At 40.7% G+C, this 16,195-nt stretch overlaps 1 protein-coding gene and 1 pseudogene across 1 annotated transcript in view; both read right to left on the reverse strand.

The window, feature by feature from the left end:
• The window catches only part of pi4k2b (phosphatidylinositol 4-kinase type 2 beta), a 13,453-nt gene extending 7,038 nt beyond the window's left edge, over positions 1-6,415 (reverse strand). The window contains exons 1-5 of the mRNA XM_054780091.1: positions 5,891-6,415; positions 2,067-2,218; positions 1,352-1,432; positions 1,143-1,262; positions 910-1,041 (exon numbers count right to left, since the gene is read on the reverse strand). Coding sequence (XP_054636066.1) covers positions 910-1,041; positions 1,143-1,262; positions 1,352-1,432; positions 2,067-2,218; positions 5,891-6,239 — 834 coding nt within the window. The 5' untranslated portion in view covers positions 6,240-6,415. The remainder of the gene's footprint in view (positions 1-909; positions 1,042-1,142; positions 1,263-1,351; positions 1,433-2,066; positions 2,219-5,890) is intronic.
• A 2,330-nt stretch (positions 6,416-8,745) lies between these two features.
• On the reverse strand, positions 8,746-10,905 carry LOC129182665 (cysteine-rich protein 1-like; annotated as a pseudogene).
• Positions 10,906-16,195: the final 5,290 nt, after the last annotated feature.

The raw sequence follows: 16,195 nt of genomic DNA on the forward strand, positions 1-16,195 counted from the left end.
CCAACCTTTCTGATACCAAGATCCCCGGTCTCGGCTGTGAACAGCACAAGATCTAGCAGAGAAAATGTGTGCACTTTGGGCACCCCTACACCACTACTTTTGTGGCTCTTGGACGGGGTTGGGCTTGTGGCGTCGGCCTAATGAGCAAACCACAACTATTTGGCTTCTTGGCTAAGTGTAGTGGGTGAAAGATGCAGATTGAGGAGAGGGGGGCTGGTCAAAGTGTTACAACAGTCAGCCCTTAACGAGCTGTGTTGTCGCAGCTCAAAGATTTTTTTTTTGGAGGTGCACGTCTATGGAGTTATATTTGTGCCTTAACTTTGGGGTGGCAAAGGCAGACTTTGAACCCTATTAACGTGCAATAATTACTGTTGTGTGCGCAGGCACGTCACTGCATGCGCTCTGTCACTCCCTCCCACTCGCTGGACCTTTTTGCTAGGGCGGGGGGGCGAGCCAGTGTACTAGTGTACCTCCGGCCGGGATTTGGGGACTGTGCTCCTTGCTGGGGCTTGCAGGCTGCTGCCTGGATAGTGGCGAGGCAGACACAATGCGTCTGGTCTGGGCGCTGGTGTGATGATACATTTTTTTTCAAATGTTCTCGCGATCGACCGGCAAACTCCCAAAGATCGACTAGTAGCTCACGATCAACAGGTTGGCGACCCCAGTCTTACATCAGCATTCATTAGTGGTGAGGGCAGATACATTTTACACTTTAAATGTGTTTAGTAAGCGTGTGAGGCATATTTAGGGGTTAAACCTGGATTGTGTGAATAATGGCAAGTGAAAAGAGAAGGAGAAGAGTTGGTTCTAGAGCTAATTTTAATCTACTAAATCCATCAGTCACTCCTGTTGCAAATGAAAAAACACAACATCCTGTAATCTAGAAAACTAATTGGGAGATAATGTTACCTTTGGTGGCAGACCCACTCTGTGGAAGCGCCGTCCCACCTTGGGAACTTTCTCTAAAGCATACTTCTTCCCCCTGGATTTGGCTCTGTCGATGGCACTGTAATGGAAAGTCTCACTGGCCAAATACACCACCTGGCAGAACAAGAAGAAGAAGAGGACTCTGTTGACTTGTTGCAGTCAGTGACAACAAACAGATGACCATATAAAGATGTACACAATGTACAGGAAACAACCTTGGTTTTCGGCACAACGCCCAAGCCGAGCTTGCTATCAACCAGCGAAGCAGCAGCCTCCGAGAGGTAACCCTGGTTTGGCAACAAGCACCCTCGCCCAAAACAACATGGACAGCAGAGCTAAAAAAAAAAAAAAGAAGAGAGATAGGTACGGTGGTGATGTATCCGTTTATATCTGATTTATATATTAAACATGCAGCAGAGTGTACCTTGTGAAAGTATTTGGTCCATTTAGGATTGAGGTGACCATAGGGCTCTTCTGACTTTGGTTTGAAAACGCCGATGACTGTCTGTGAAAGAAGATAGAATAATTCAAGTCGACTTCCATTTGGTGTATTATAGAAAACAAAGAGCATAGCACAGGCAGCTAAATGTGTAGCTTTTAACCCCAGCACATCCCTAAAAAGGTGAGAAAATACCAATAGGTCAATGTCAAGTTACAGCATCAAATATTAAACAGATGCTGAAAACAAGTGTGGAATTTATACCCACTCCCAGTCATGCACATTCATTTAGTGTAGCTCATCCTGGAAGGTGGCTATCTGTTATTGATGCAAGAATCACTTGCTTCATTAAACAACGATAATAGATATACAGTGATACCTTGGTTAACGTCTGCCCCGGTTAGCACGTTTATGGGTTAACAACCAAAAGTTTTGCAAAAACATTGCCGTGGCTTGTGTTCGCCCGCTTGGTTAGCATGCAATTGAGGCACGTAACAAACTGCTTTATCTGTGCTTGGTTTGTTTACGTCGCCATCTTGGATCACACACCAAGACAAAGTCAAAAAATCTTGTGATACTTAGTTCACCCTTAGCTTTTTTAATTGTTGAGAAAAAAAACTCCACTTTTTGTGGTTACATATTATAGTCATAATCTCTTGCTTTCTTCAACCTGTCTGACATTCATGTCACCAATCCTCACCCCTTTTGGCTCTTTGACAAAGTAACTCCCACTGGAACCCTGGGAAATCCTTTCTGGAAAGACACCACTCTCAATGGCTTGTTCGGCCCTCTGGATGATATCTGCAAACTCAGGATCACCAGGGAAATGGTTGAAGGCCTCATTGTTGGTACCTAAAAGGTAAAAATTTATATTTCTATTCATATTTGTACAAACACAATGTCATAAGGTCTGAAGTCCCAGGGTTTCCGCTACATGTAATTGATCATGGCGGTGCGGTGAGCCACTGCAAAATAAATTATTATTCTAATATTATTTACGCACATATTAACCACAATTTGTTTGAAAACGATTTAAAATAGCAGAAAAATGTTTCGCTGCGTTTTATTTTGATAAGCATGCAACAAAATTTCCTGCCTTGCATGCATTTGACCAGTGACCACAAACACGGCACGTCTTGTGTTGACTTTCACTTTGTTTCTTATTATCGGGAGAATGAACAATAGCCCGTAAGATAACAGTTAAGATAACAGTTTTGCAGTGTTCTCGGTTCATGTTCGGCTAGTTGTTGAAAAAAGTTTAATAGATAATACATAAATAAGTCATTTCAAAATTTGCTATTTGTCTTTTTTTTTTTTTTTTTTTTTTTTTTTTAAATCAGATGCAGCAGGGGCACGACATCGCAGGGGCTGTTCGCCCTCCCATGCAGCTCACCACCACAGCTTCAAAAAATCAGAGGGGAAACCCTGTAGACTTCATTGTAAGTAGTGTTGTGGGTGGTCAATGCTGAGACATATGGATGGAGTCCTCCAAGCTCATGGAAGTCATACACAATATTCATTATTCTTACCAAGGCACCCTGACTTTTTGTTCTGATGTTTTTGTAGCGCATGTTTGTGTTGTCAAAGGAAAATATCATTTCTACCATACGTTATTTTGGTATGCAGCAAGACTTTTGTCCAAACACAATCTGACCTTTCCATCCTAATTGAATAATAAAACAAGACTTTATTTTGCTACAATAAGCATAATCTAGAGGCTTTTGCCTTTCATACAGTGGTGTGAAAAAGTGTTTGCCCCCTTCCTGATTTCTTATTTTTTGCACGTTTGTCACACTTAAATGTTTCATGGACCTGTGTGAAAAAGTGATTGCCAACTGTATATGTACTGAACACAACTGAACACAAAATGCAGTTTTTAAATGAAACTTTGTATTATTAAGTGAGAAAACAAATCCAAACCTTCATGGTCCTGTGTAGAAAAAGTGATTGCCCCCCCCATTAAATTAAGATGAATTGAGATCCATTAGTCTGGAAGGTTATGAAGCCATTTCTACAGCTCTGGGACTCCAGTGAACCCCAGTGAGAGCCATTATCCACAAATGGCCAAAACATGGAACAGTGATGAACCTTCCCAGGAGTGGCCGGCCAACCAAAATTATTCCAAAAGCGCAGCGGCGACTCATCCAAGAGGTCACAAAAAGACCCCACAACAACATCCAAAGAACTGCAGGCCTGACTTGCCTCAGTTAAGGTCAGTGTTCATGACTCCACCATAAGAAAGACACTGGGCAAAAACGGCCTGCATGGCAGAGTTCCAAGACGAAAACCACTGCTGAACAAAAAGAACATTAAGGCTCGTCTCCATTTTGCCAGAAAACATCTTTATGATCTCCAAGACCTTTGGGAAAATACTCTGGTCTGACGAGACAAAAGTTTAACTTTTTGGAAGGTGTGTATCCCATTACATATGACATAAAAGTAACACCGCATTTGAGAAAAAGAACACCATACCAACAGTAAAATATGATGGTGGTAGTCTGATGGTCTGGGGCTGTCTTGCTGCTTTCAGGACCTGGAAGACTTGCTGTAATAAATGGAACTATTAATTCTGCTGTCTACCAAAAAATCCTGAAGGAGAATGTCCGGCCATCTGTTCGTGACCTCAAGCTGAAACCAACTTGAGTTCTGCAGCAGGACAATGATCCAAAACACACCAGCAGGTCAACCTCTGAATAGCTGAAGGAAAACCAAACGTAGACTTTGGAGTGGCCTAGTCAAAGTCCTGACCTGAACCCTATTGAGATGCTGTAGCATGACCTTAAAAAGGGTGTTTCATGCTTGAAAACCTTCCAATGTGGCTAAATTACAACAATTCTGCGAAGATGTGTGGGCCAAAATTCAACCACAGCGCTGTAAGAGACTCATTGCAAGTTATCACAAACATTTGATTGCAGTTGTTGCTGCTAAGGGTGGCCCAACCAGTTATTAGATTTAGGGGGAAATCACTTTTTCACACAGGGCTATGCAGGTTTGGATTTTTTTTCTCCCTTAATAATAAAAAGGTTCATTTAAAAACTGTGAATTAAAAACTGAAAAATTGTGCTGTCATTGACTAATATTTAAATTTGTTTGATGATCTGAAAACATTTAAGTGTGACAAACATGCAAAAAAATAAGAAATCAGGAAGGCGGCAAACACTTTTTCACACTACTGTATATTCTGATTCCAAATAAGCACATACATGTGAAGTTATTATTTCTTGTTCCCATGACCGGGATAAGTGACAAGACTTTTGTCATGCACTGTAGTATCGTGGCTGAAGGGGCCATGAAGTGTTCAACTAAGCAAGTAAAAGTTGAGGTTTAGATCATCCAACTGTATGATAACATGAAGGCATTGCAATAGAGCGTGAGAGTGGAACAGATTCATTACATAAGCACACGTCAGCAGTGTGCATATTAGTATCTGTCGTTTATTGGACTCGAACAGCCATAACGCTGTACAATTCTGAATTTGATCCAAATATCTTGCAACACTTGAAGCAAACCCGGAAGACTTCAGCTAAGGAACTAGCTCAAGGGGTTAATTCCACAAGTGTATATTGATTTTTCTTTGGCTTTTTGTGAAAGGCTGCTTCTAAGTGTGAACAAATGTGATGTTCGACTGTATATGGGTCAGTCTTCTGAGAGGGTGCTCTCACTTCGAGGCGCATGACGCACAAACTACAGTGATTTGAAGCTGTAACCAAATAAAAATATACTGCAAACAGAACAAAACATGGGAAACTGTTCAATATTTTCTTCAGGTCTGTTGTTCTGTATAAAACATGAGCTATATTTGCCCTGCAATTTTCTGGTGATCAATCCAGGGTGTACCCCACCTCTCGCCCAAAGTTAGCTGGGATAGGCTCCAGCATACTGTATACCTGCGACCCTAATGAGGACAAGCTACATAGAAATGCATAGCAACATATAAGTAATATACTGCCTGCAGTGACATGCAGTCAGGGGAGGCAGGTGAGGCAGAGCCTAACTTGTCATGATGAAACTAAAATACGAATAATAACATAACATAAATATAAAATGTAACTGTATTTTACATTTATTTTCTGTATGATTCAAATCGTTTTTAACATTTTCTTATGTAAAAATCGCCGAATTTGCACATTACTTGGTCAAAAACAGGGAAGAAACCTCAGGTGAGGCTTAGTGCGCAAGCCGTATCATATACAGATAAAAGGTAAGAACACAAATGTTTTTCAGTTAATAAAAATAAACAAACAGGACAAAAAAGAAAATAATTTGAAAACATGTTTTAACACAAAGTGAATTACGCACTTCTTTTTTGTTATCCTCTTAATGAGCAACCTGTATTAACGTTAGGAAGAGCCCAAAGTAGTCAGTGTCTCACCAGCCATGAACCTCACCTCACGTCACTGACTGCCTGATCTGGGACAAATCTCCAACGCGGTCACGCATTGAATACCGATATCTCACCTATTTACGTAAATATCCAACAGCACTTGTAATGAGATCTCAAAGGCCTTGATCGAGAATGATTACCTGGAGAGGCTGAGGTGTCCTTATCCGACGATGAGCTGTGTCTGTTCCGCCTGCTCCTCTTGTCGCGGGCTCCTCTAGGCGGAGATGAGCGTTCAGTGAGGCACGGCAGCAGCAGAGTGTCTTCACCCGAGCCTTCTGTCTCAAGCTCGATCAAGACACTTTCACGCGAGTCCGAAATTCGAATGGCGACTCCCGGGTTTGCCTGAAGCCCCGACCTTGCCATGTTCTTTTCAAATAAGACGTTAGGCGGTCGTACGGTGTGAAAGGTGGACTCTGGCGTAGACACCGCGGTTGTTGCCGTGTCCAACATTGGCTCGCAGGTCTCTGTCGGATCGCATTCTGACATCATTGTCGCGCACTTCGTCACTCATAAAATAAAATATATCAAATGTTAAACTTAGTTGGAATTGTCAAGAATCCATTCTTAACATTTCAACTTAATATAACCACACCAAATACATTGCTCCGTGGCAGTTTAACTCACCGACAACGCATATCTACATAAACACACTGCTGAGCTTCCTGTTTCACTCAGTACGCATGCGCAACAGCGCTTTCGTCACTGTTGCCTTCGGGTGCGCTTTGTGAAATCCAAAACGTTTCCGAACAGTAGCGTTTCACAATTGAAACCGGTCACATCTGATTTCGTACACACTTTGTCGAGTCAATATTTTACATATCATCATCCGACAAACATGAATTCAACAACATTTTCCAAAAAGAAGTGACGTTAACTGTACGCACATGGCCTTGCAGCCAGTGAAAAACATGCTTCTGTTTAATTTTTATTTTAAATGGACTAGTTATTACAACCAAACAGTCAAAAAGCCTTCACTTTACTATATGCAAAGTGTAATTTAAAACTTACAATACTTATGCTGGGTGAAAGTAAAAATCCGGAAGAATTAAGACAAATAATAAATAATAATATACAGTATCGTTAAAAATCTATGCCAGATGTTCTCCTCTTGCAGATATCTGCAATGTTACAATGTGTTTTGCTCGCTGCACATTCAATAAATACAATTTGTGTACCATTAAGTTGTATCACCGCTAGATGTCGATACTGATACATAAATACAGACGTGAAAAGTGGTGTGTCCTGGCAAAATTGCCAGGACACACCTATTATGTCTCTATTATGTCGTTGGATGTGAATTACAACTATTGTAGGCATTCGAGGATATACTTTTCAAGTCAACTTAACTCTCCCTTTCCCCAACTTAACTTCCTCTGTACAGTACTCTTTTTGACATTGCTTAATATTCACCGGGTCTCTGCCTGGCTTTGAATTCAAACTGTGCAGAGGCCTCAATCATTCTACCCTCACTTCAGTTCCTTGCCAACCCCTGGCTCCTCTCCACCTATATCCCTGCCCCTTCATCACCATCCCTCTCTCTAATAAGGCAGTGTATTTGAAACACATGCAAATGAGCAGTCAAGCAGCTGGTTTCACAGCAGTCATGTGATCTATCAAGGTAGGGGGTTAGGAGGTGAAGGAGACATGGGTGAGAGAAGTGAGGCGAGAGCCGGGAAGGAGTGCTTGGGAGGGATCTTGGGGGATGAGAGGGAAACAGTCACGTTCAAAGGCGTTCTGGAGACAAAGGCATCATTTAATCAACCCCACTCTCTCTTTGCCAATTAATTGTGCTCTCTCCCTGGTTGTATGTTAGCAAAAAGCACATACTTGAAATATTAATTGTGCAAAAGATGACTGCAGAGCAGCTTCACCCATCACTAGGTGACAAACGCCCTGCATCATTTTTTTTGTCCTGTCCAGCCATTACGGCAGATCGTATTGCTGATCTGAATGTCTTTACATGCTAAACAGATTTTCTCTGGCAGGGAAACGTGTAAGATACTTTTCACCATTTTACAGAATTTATTTCACTTTATTTTATGTTTATGCAAATTTGGAGCAGCTGGATCGGAGCAGGAGGGGATAGAAAAGAAGATGGGGGGGGGACAAGAGGGGGACAATACAGAGAGACACAACAACAACAGCAACAACAACAATTGCGACGACAATAACAAAACAACAGAAACAAACAGGACTGCATCAGCAAATATCTGTGACGGCCTTAAAGACCATGATGGAGAGGACAAAATAATATCAATAACCCCAGTGATAGTATTGAATTGAAACAGTCATACATATTAGTGGTAATAGTAGTAATGAAAATATGGTAGTGAACAGAATGACAATAACTGCAATGCACACAATTGTAATATCTATAATCATATTGCCGACATCACCATCACTGTAATAAAACCAACAACATAATAACTTCCTGGATAAATCTGTGAGTTATGTGGGGAAGTACATATGTACTGTAAGTGTGTATATGTATCTCTGTGTATGTGTGCATGTCTTCATGTACTGTATATAAATGTGCGCGTATGTGTGAACGTGTAATTGTCACTGAGAATGTATGAAAGGAGAGGGACTGCCTCCCACTTACATCATTTAAGGTGCGCTTTTGGCATTAGATCTGGTTTAGGCTGCCATCATCCACCCCTTCCTCCAAGCTGACCATACCTATGGTTGCTAGTTGAAGGGGCTACTCCATTAACCCTAAAGTCCAACTCATTTCCTGTAGTGAATGTCTGTTCATGCTATTTATTGCTTTGTAAATAAGAATGGCCCATTCCAAAATCTTATACATTGGTTGTATTATGCATATTTGTTTATTAAAAGTGGGTGACAACAACCAACTATTAGAAATTACAATCTGGATAAATGTTGTCAATGCACAAACATATTCAGACAAATAATAAACCTGATATTTTTGCAGCTTTAAAATCGAATGCCTTGGAAAATGTATTATGTATTATGTCAGTTAGGGTCAACGAGTTCATGAGTTGTTTTCAAGCTTGTTGGGCTCCTCACCTGTTACCTGTTGGGCAAGATCAATATGGGAAAAATTCAGTAGTTGCATGCCAATACGTGTTTTTATGTTCATACTGAGGAGAAACTACCTCTTGGACCAAACATCTTCATGTAGCAGTATGAACAGAATGGCTTCTCATCATACTGAAATACAATCATCAGGACGTATTTACATCATTGACTGATTTTTGTTTGTTTTCTCCTACATTTCCAAATGTATTGCCCTCCGTTACCTCAGCATGTTGTCCAGCTGTGAGTTGTCTGTTGCAGTTTTGACACTTCAGACACAGAGGAATCCCTTCCTAAAGACCTCTTCTTCTCACCTAGACCAACGAAAGATGAAGAAAGAGGCATGATATAATTCATTCAAACATGGATCGAAACAGGGTGTCTTCTTTAACTTTGTTTTCTTTTTTCATTTTTTTTTCCAGTAAACACAATGTGATTCTTCTTCTCTTATTGCCAAACCAAAAAGCAAATGTGAAATGAATAGACTAAAACTACCAGTAATTTGCGGTTGAGCATGGCAGAAGTTAGAGCAATTAGTGACACAACACAAGTAAAAAAAAAGCATGGGTGCATCATACGGGCGTTGCGTCGAACCCACTTCCTCGTTCATCATTATGGAAGTGTGCACGTGCATGTTGACAAGCGATGCAAAATATGTTTTTGCTGTCAAAATTTGTCAAAAAGGAATCATAGGACAGATTTAGTCCTGTCCTATCTAGTCAGACTACAGCTGTCCAACCTAGTCAGTGAGCATGACCTGATGAAGCCTGCTCGGATGTGAGGCAAAATGTCTTCTTCGACAACCTGAACAGTCCAGCTGTGATCAAGTCAGTGTCCTGAAAATACCACTTATTCTGTTCAGGGTCAGTAACTGGGGGGCAGGTAACTTGCCAGTGTACGGTTTGAAGCCACAACCAGGATGGAGTGAGTGAGATGTCCCAGGAAAGTAGAACTGTGAGATTTATGAAATCAAGTACAGAAGAAAAGACCAGGCGGTTAAGCTATCATTGTTTATACAATAAAAACTCAAAAGTTGTATTTATATGGTGATACACAGTAGATGTGCAATTAAACAATAAAAGGTATGATTTAAGTGTATACTTTTTACTCCCATTTCATGCAGAATACCTCCAGTTTTATAGGCTCCAAAGTATTTGGTGTATATATGATACTTCTTTTACAATTCTTTAAGGTCAAAATCTGAGTTTTCTTCCTGGAGTTGCTGTGCTCAGGATTCATGGCAGCCACTCTCACTTGCTTCTTTCACTTTTGTCTTCAATAAGTGAAAAGCATGGTCTACTGCATCAGGCCACTGACTTGAAGAATATTACGTTTATCTGCCTTCCAAAAGCCTGAGGTTGCTTTTGAAGTATGTTGCGTGTCATTATCCATTGGTATTATGCACAAACAGTTTTGTAGCATTTGTCTGAATGTGTGATGAGGGTATAGCCCTCAACACCTCAAAATTCATCTGGTTGCTTCTGTCAGCACTCATATCACCAACAAACACCAGAAAGACTCTTCCATTTGCAGTCACATATTTCATAACACTACTTGCACTGTTTGTTCCTTGTTGTCCCACCTTGGTGTCTCTGCCTTGGTTATAGATTTCGACAACGATACAACAAGTTCACATTTTCTTAATTGCTGTTAATGTATCCAAACAAAGCATTCTACATCATTTAGTTGTTTTGCAGGCCTCTTCAATGTTGGCCGGGAAGTGCAAACCACTGTAACAAACAGCAAAAGAAATTACCTAAACCGCAAGGGGCTTTTACCAAATCATGAATTTACAGGCCTCCTTAACTTATATTGAGATCTTTTTGGATGATGCAAAAGGCCAACTCAGTACCCAACTCCAGATTTGTATCTGCTTCATCAGAATCAGAATCTGAATGGCTTGTACTCGTCACTTATACGAGGTACAAGCGAAATTGTGCAATCATTCGTCCATATACAGGGAGTACAGTGTGACACTAGCAAAAAACCTTGACAACATAGAAACAAATAAACATAATTTACAACATGAACTTCAAGACTTGCAACAGGGGAGGGCGAAATGGGAGTGGAGGTGATTCCAGCGCAGGCCGGCAGCCAGCCAGATCAGTGCAGCCATGTTCGATGCATGTGTGGATCCCGCCCGCCAGCATCGGGGGGATGAGGCGACGAAAGCGTGGGATGAGGGAGGGAGAGTGTGAGCATATGCACATGTATGTGAGTGTCCTTGACTGCATGTGTGTGTAGGCCTAGTGAAGTCGCCCAGTCTTCATGTGTCTTCACAAGAATGGATTGCACCTGCTCAAATTCACCTCTTGTCAATCAGTTGTTCATTCTTGAAAAATGAAAAAGGAGTTACTCAACATTAAATTCACTCTTATTTCTAAATCTTAATTTCCTTATTTTTTTGTGAAACCACTTCTCTTTAATCATATTTTGATTGTTTAATTCATATTTTTAGTGTGGAAGCGTATAAAGGAAAACTCATAAAAACGTCTATCAATGTCCAAATATTTCTGGACATTACTGTAGTTGAGTAACATTGCAAATAAAAGATAAATAAATACCGTCCTTTGGTATAATAAATGACTGTAAGCCGGTGGCAGGTGGTGGATTTGGTACCTGAGACCTTCAGTGGGGACTTAACTGGCCAGTTTTTCATGTGTTTATGTCGCCTACAATGCACACTCACACAATTGGAGCAAATAACTTCAATGGCATTCAACATTATTTGGATTTATATCCCAAACATTGTACAAAGATACTGGGTGTGTATGTGGCCGTATGGAAATGTTTGCCCCCAATCCGAACACCGGAAATGACTCAAGCTGAGAAGAGAAGTGAATTGAATTGAGATATACAGAAGATAAGAGATATTCAGTGGTGTGAAAAAGTGCTTGCCCCCTTTCCGATTTCTTATTTTTTTGTCCATGACTCCACCATAAGAAAGACCATGGGCAAAAACGGCCTGCCTGGCAGAGTTCCAATACGAAAACCAGTGCTGAACAAAAAGAACATTAAGATTCGTCTCAATTTTGCCAGAAAACATTATTCCCAAGACCTTTGGGAAAATACTCTGGTCTGATGAGACAAAAACGTAACTTTTTGGAAGGTGTGTGTCTCATTACATCTAGTGTAAAAGTAACATTTCAGAAAAAGAACATCATACCAACAGTGGTGGTAGTAGGATGGTCTGCTTTGCTGCTTCAAGACTTGGAAGACTTGCTGTGGTAAATAGAACCATGAATTCTGCTGTCCACCAAAATCTGTTTGTGACCTCAAGCTGAAACAAAGTTGGGTTCTGCAGCAGGACAATGATCCAAAACACACCAACAAGTCCACCTCTGAATGACTGAAGAAAAACAAAACGAAGACTTTGGAGTGGCCTACTCAAAGTCCTGACCGACCTGAATCCAATTGAGATGCTGTGGCATTCATGCATTTTAAACGGCGGTTCATGCTCGAAAACCCTCCAATGTGACTGAATTATAACAATTCTGCAAATATGAGTGGGGCAAAATTCCTCCACAATGCTGTAAAAGTGTTGTCGCTTGATTGCAATTGTTGCTGCTAAGGGTGGCCCAACGAGTTATGAGGTTTATTTTTTCACACAGGGCCTTGTAGGTGTGAATTTTTTCTCCCTTAGTAATAAAAGTTTCATTTAAAAACTGCATTTTATGTTCAGTTGTGTTGTCATTGACTAATATTTCAAATCTGAAACATGTAAGTGTAAGTGTAAGTGCAAACAAAAAAGAAATCAGGAAGCGGGCAAATACTTTTTCACACCACTGTAAGACACTTATTTTCTTCCCCTCTGTCTCCCTCGTTCTCGCTCACTCAACACATACTCATGCACAGACAATTCTCAGTGACATCACATTAAGAGGTTGCAGCCAAAAAGCAGGAGGAGAGGCAGGTTGGAAGAGAGAAAAAGAGTAAGAAAGAGAGCGCAGCAGACTCTTCAGTCAGTGCGGAGGCGGTTATTCCCTCAAGATAGGCGTTGGAAGTGGACCTCAGGAGGGACATTTGTGAGGCGAGGGGAGCAGGAAAAGAATGGACTCTGATGAACTTTGCTAGACTTGGCGTTTACATTCATGGTGGACAAACTACAAGGCTCGGAGTGTTTAAAGCAGACATTCATCCACATGGACAAGCAAACACAATTCATGCATTTAAAGTATGTTGTCCCTGGTCTAACACATCATTTCAATCGCTGGTGAATTTCAGAAGGTCATGAAATAGGAGGTACGTCATCGTTTGCATATTTTCCAAGATCCTTCTCCTTTGTGTCATGATTTGGAGAGGTTGGAATACCAAGTAGCAACCTGCTAGATAACCTATCATGTTTCTCAAAAATTCATTGCTTTATACCAGTGGTTGCCAAACTTTTACCGTCGCGTACCCTTTCAGACATTTGACTTAAAGTCATGTACCCCCTACTGCTGCACACTTAAAAACATAGAGCATTTCTACATTTCATTAAATTAAAATATTAAACAGGATTAATTGGTTAATAAATTTTATGTTAATCGCGGTTCACCTTTTGCCGATTCGCTGTTTCGGGGAATTTTTTTTTGTGCTTTTTTATTTTTATTACAGCGTATAAACACTGTTCACTGTTACAGGCCGAGCCTGGCCCTTTAAGAAAAATTGCATTGTGGGAAGTTGAGTGTCTATCTCTTTCCTCTCTTGCCTGTCTGCACGGCCCATTGTTTTCTGCGTCCTTCGTGCCGTCCTGCCATATCTCCCGTGTCATCGTTAGCTTGCTTGCTTGATAGCTTATAAATGAATCTTCGGTTCGTCTGCAGCAATATGTTTTAACAAGGATACAAAAACGCTACAGTACAGCGAAATGGCACGGTCGCAGGAGTGAAATATGCATGAGTGACTTAATAATTTCTTGCGTTCATCATTAAGGTTGATCATTAAAATTCAAATGAAGGTTTGAACCTTTTTGAGAGTGCTTAAACAAGACAGAACTGTGAGAAAATGTTATTGCCTGTCTGATAAAAGTGTATAAAGTGTATGGTGAGGGGTTTTACTGCCTTAAAACATATATAATAATTGTAAAACAAGTTGGCTACTTATGAATTTCACTTCTCTATTTTGGGAACCTGTCAGCCGCCAGAAACGAGGGAACACCGTAATTCTGGTTCGAAAATTTGTATCGTGCCTGGTCAAATTTTGATAAAAGTTTTACATGAGCACTGATAAATAGATAAGATGTGAATTTTGTCCTACATATTTTATTTCTTATTTGCGACCCTTTGAATGTGTTGAACTTGAGCTTCACTTTTGTCCACTTGCAATGGCTATGATTTAAATCTGCATATTAATTTGAAACCAAATTGAAACGGAAAGTTAAACCTTGAAGATTAAACACTCTTAATACACAATATAATCATCAAGTTTACTTACTGATTCATGTAACTCACACAAATCAATGAAAAACTTCATGCTGTGTCTCCTTCCTTATTTCTGCTTTGACTTGAGCTCTGTGCAGTGAGGCGTTCAAGTGCGCTCATAATTGTAAGTATTACGCACTCATTGTTTGTCATTTTTATTCACGTACCCCCAACAGCAATTGGCATAGCCCTGAGGGTACGTGTACCCATTTTGGGAACCTAGGCTTTATACAGTCCATCATGTGCTTTGATGCAGGGGAGATGTCACAATTTTAGTATGGGAGCAGATAGTGAATATGCAGTAAAAACACAAAACTGGTGTTATTCACCAAGAGGCTAGATGCAGAATCAGTGATTTAAAACATTTTTAAAACAGTAAAAAGTGGGAAATTACAGAGAAAGAGGGAGTATAGGGCAAGGAGAAACAGAAGCAATGCAATTGTGAAAGGAGCGAATGAAAGGAAACAAGATGAGGTATGAGAGGGGGTGTTAAAACCACATTTCCCAGTGGATATTTTGGTTAGGCTGCCTTGAAAAAAGTGCCAAAACTCTTGACAAACACATTCCTGCTCTGGCACGCGCAAATGCAACGTTCACTTCTGCCAAGTAATACTAAATACACCAACACGCAGGATGGAGACATGCGGGAATATCTGTGTGCAGGATTTGTAGTAACATTGAATGAGCACTGTAAACAACCAGACAGAGCTTGCAGGGAGAGGGAGGGTCTGGCTCTTCTCCTTCGCCTCCTCTGGTGGGTTGAATCTTGCCAAGGCCGAACCCTCCAGTGCCGGATTTGAGAATTGTTGTGGGGGGAGCCAGGGGAACCGGCTTGAAGGATTCCTTCTGCCCACACATAAATGCGCTTTTAATGTGCGTACACCATAGAGGTACACTCACACTTGTGTACACGCATACTGAACTCTTGGAAAATCTTTTCCTTCTCCATTCAGCCGAACACACCCACTCATCATCAGGTTTTAGGTCCTGGCATCCCCTTCTCTGCTCTGAGCCCAGTATATGGCAAGGCTTTGCATCTCTGCTGCATACACACAAATCAGCTTCACAGTAGAAGATACATGGAAAACAAGATACAGCCACATTTGAAAGATTTAACTGAATGAAGGACCACCTAGTAAATCACTTGTGGCTGAATTGAGTCCATACTAGAGTGTAACCTGTTTATGTCAAACCTGTTTATATATACAATACTACAGTACATTCACAAGAACTGACTATTTTAAAGCGGTTTATTTATTTATAAGCGGTCGACCATGTATGTCAACTTAAGCGTGCACTTTTAAGTAAGAACACATGTTGAATGTAGACTTGATGAGTTGGTTGAAATAAACGAGTGGTCGACATAAACGGGGCCGGCTTAACATGTATTGGCTCAAAAAAATTTTGACAATTGGAATTGGACAACTTGAATGAAAATCCTTTCCGGTGAGTGTCTGAAGTCATGGAGTCCATGCACATCAGCAAATCAGTGACTTTCCTGCCTGAAAATGCTTTGGGCCTTCGCTGCAGCCACCTTCACTGCTGCTTGTTAGTGGGTCTTGCTGCCTTTACTTTTGCTTCCTCAAGGGTATACAGTATTGGCAAAATCCTAATGGCACTTTCCAAAATTCCAGACCAAACATAATTTTGGCCCGGAGTCCACCACAAAAAAACATTTCTGGGGTATGTTTGTCACTATATCCCCGCTGTGACAATCTAAAGACTATAATCCCCTACTTAGGCTGTCAGCGGACGGAACAGGAAGAAAAATAAGTCCTTGTTTTTCACTATTAATCTGGGAAAGCCTATAAATCCCTTGGATGATTCTATATGGTGATATTATCATGGAATGGTGGCTTTATGAGTTATGGTTGATGTGAATGCCGGGGTCAGTCAGATTGCATTACGCATTATTATCTTGTTTGTCAAAACAGGATATAACAAGTGGATTTTTTTTTTTAAATAAATGTTCAAACACGTAAATTTACCCAAACTTTGCCTCCA

Source organism: Dunckerocampus dactyliophorus, chromosome 6 (genome assembly GCF_027744805.1).
Source record: "Dunckerocampus dactyliophorus isolate RoL2022-P2 chromosome 6, RoL_Ddac_1.1, whole genome shotgun sequence".
NCBI lineage: Eukaryota > Metazoa > Chordata > Actinopteri > Syngnathiformes > Syngnathidae > Dunckerocampus > Dunckerocampus dactyliophorus.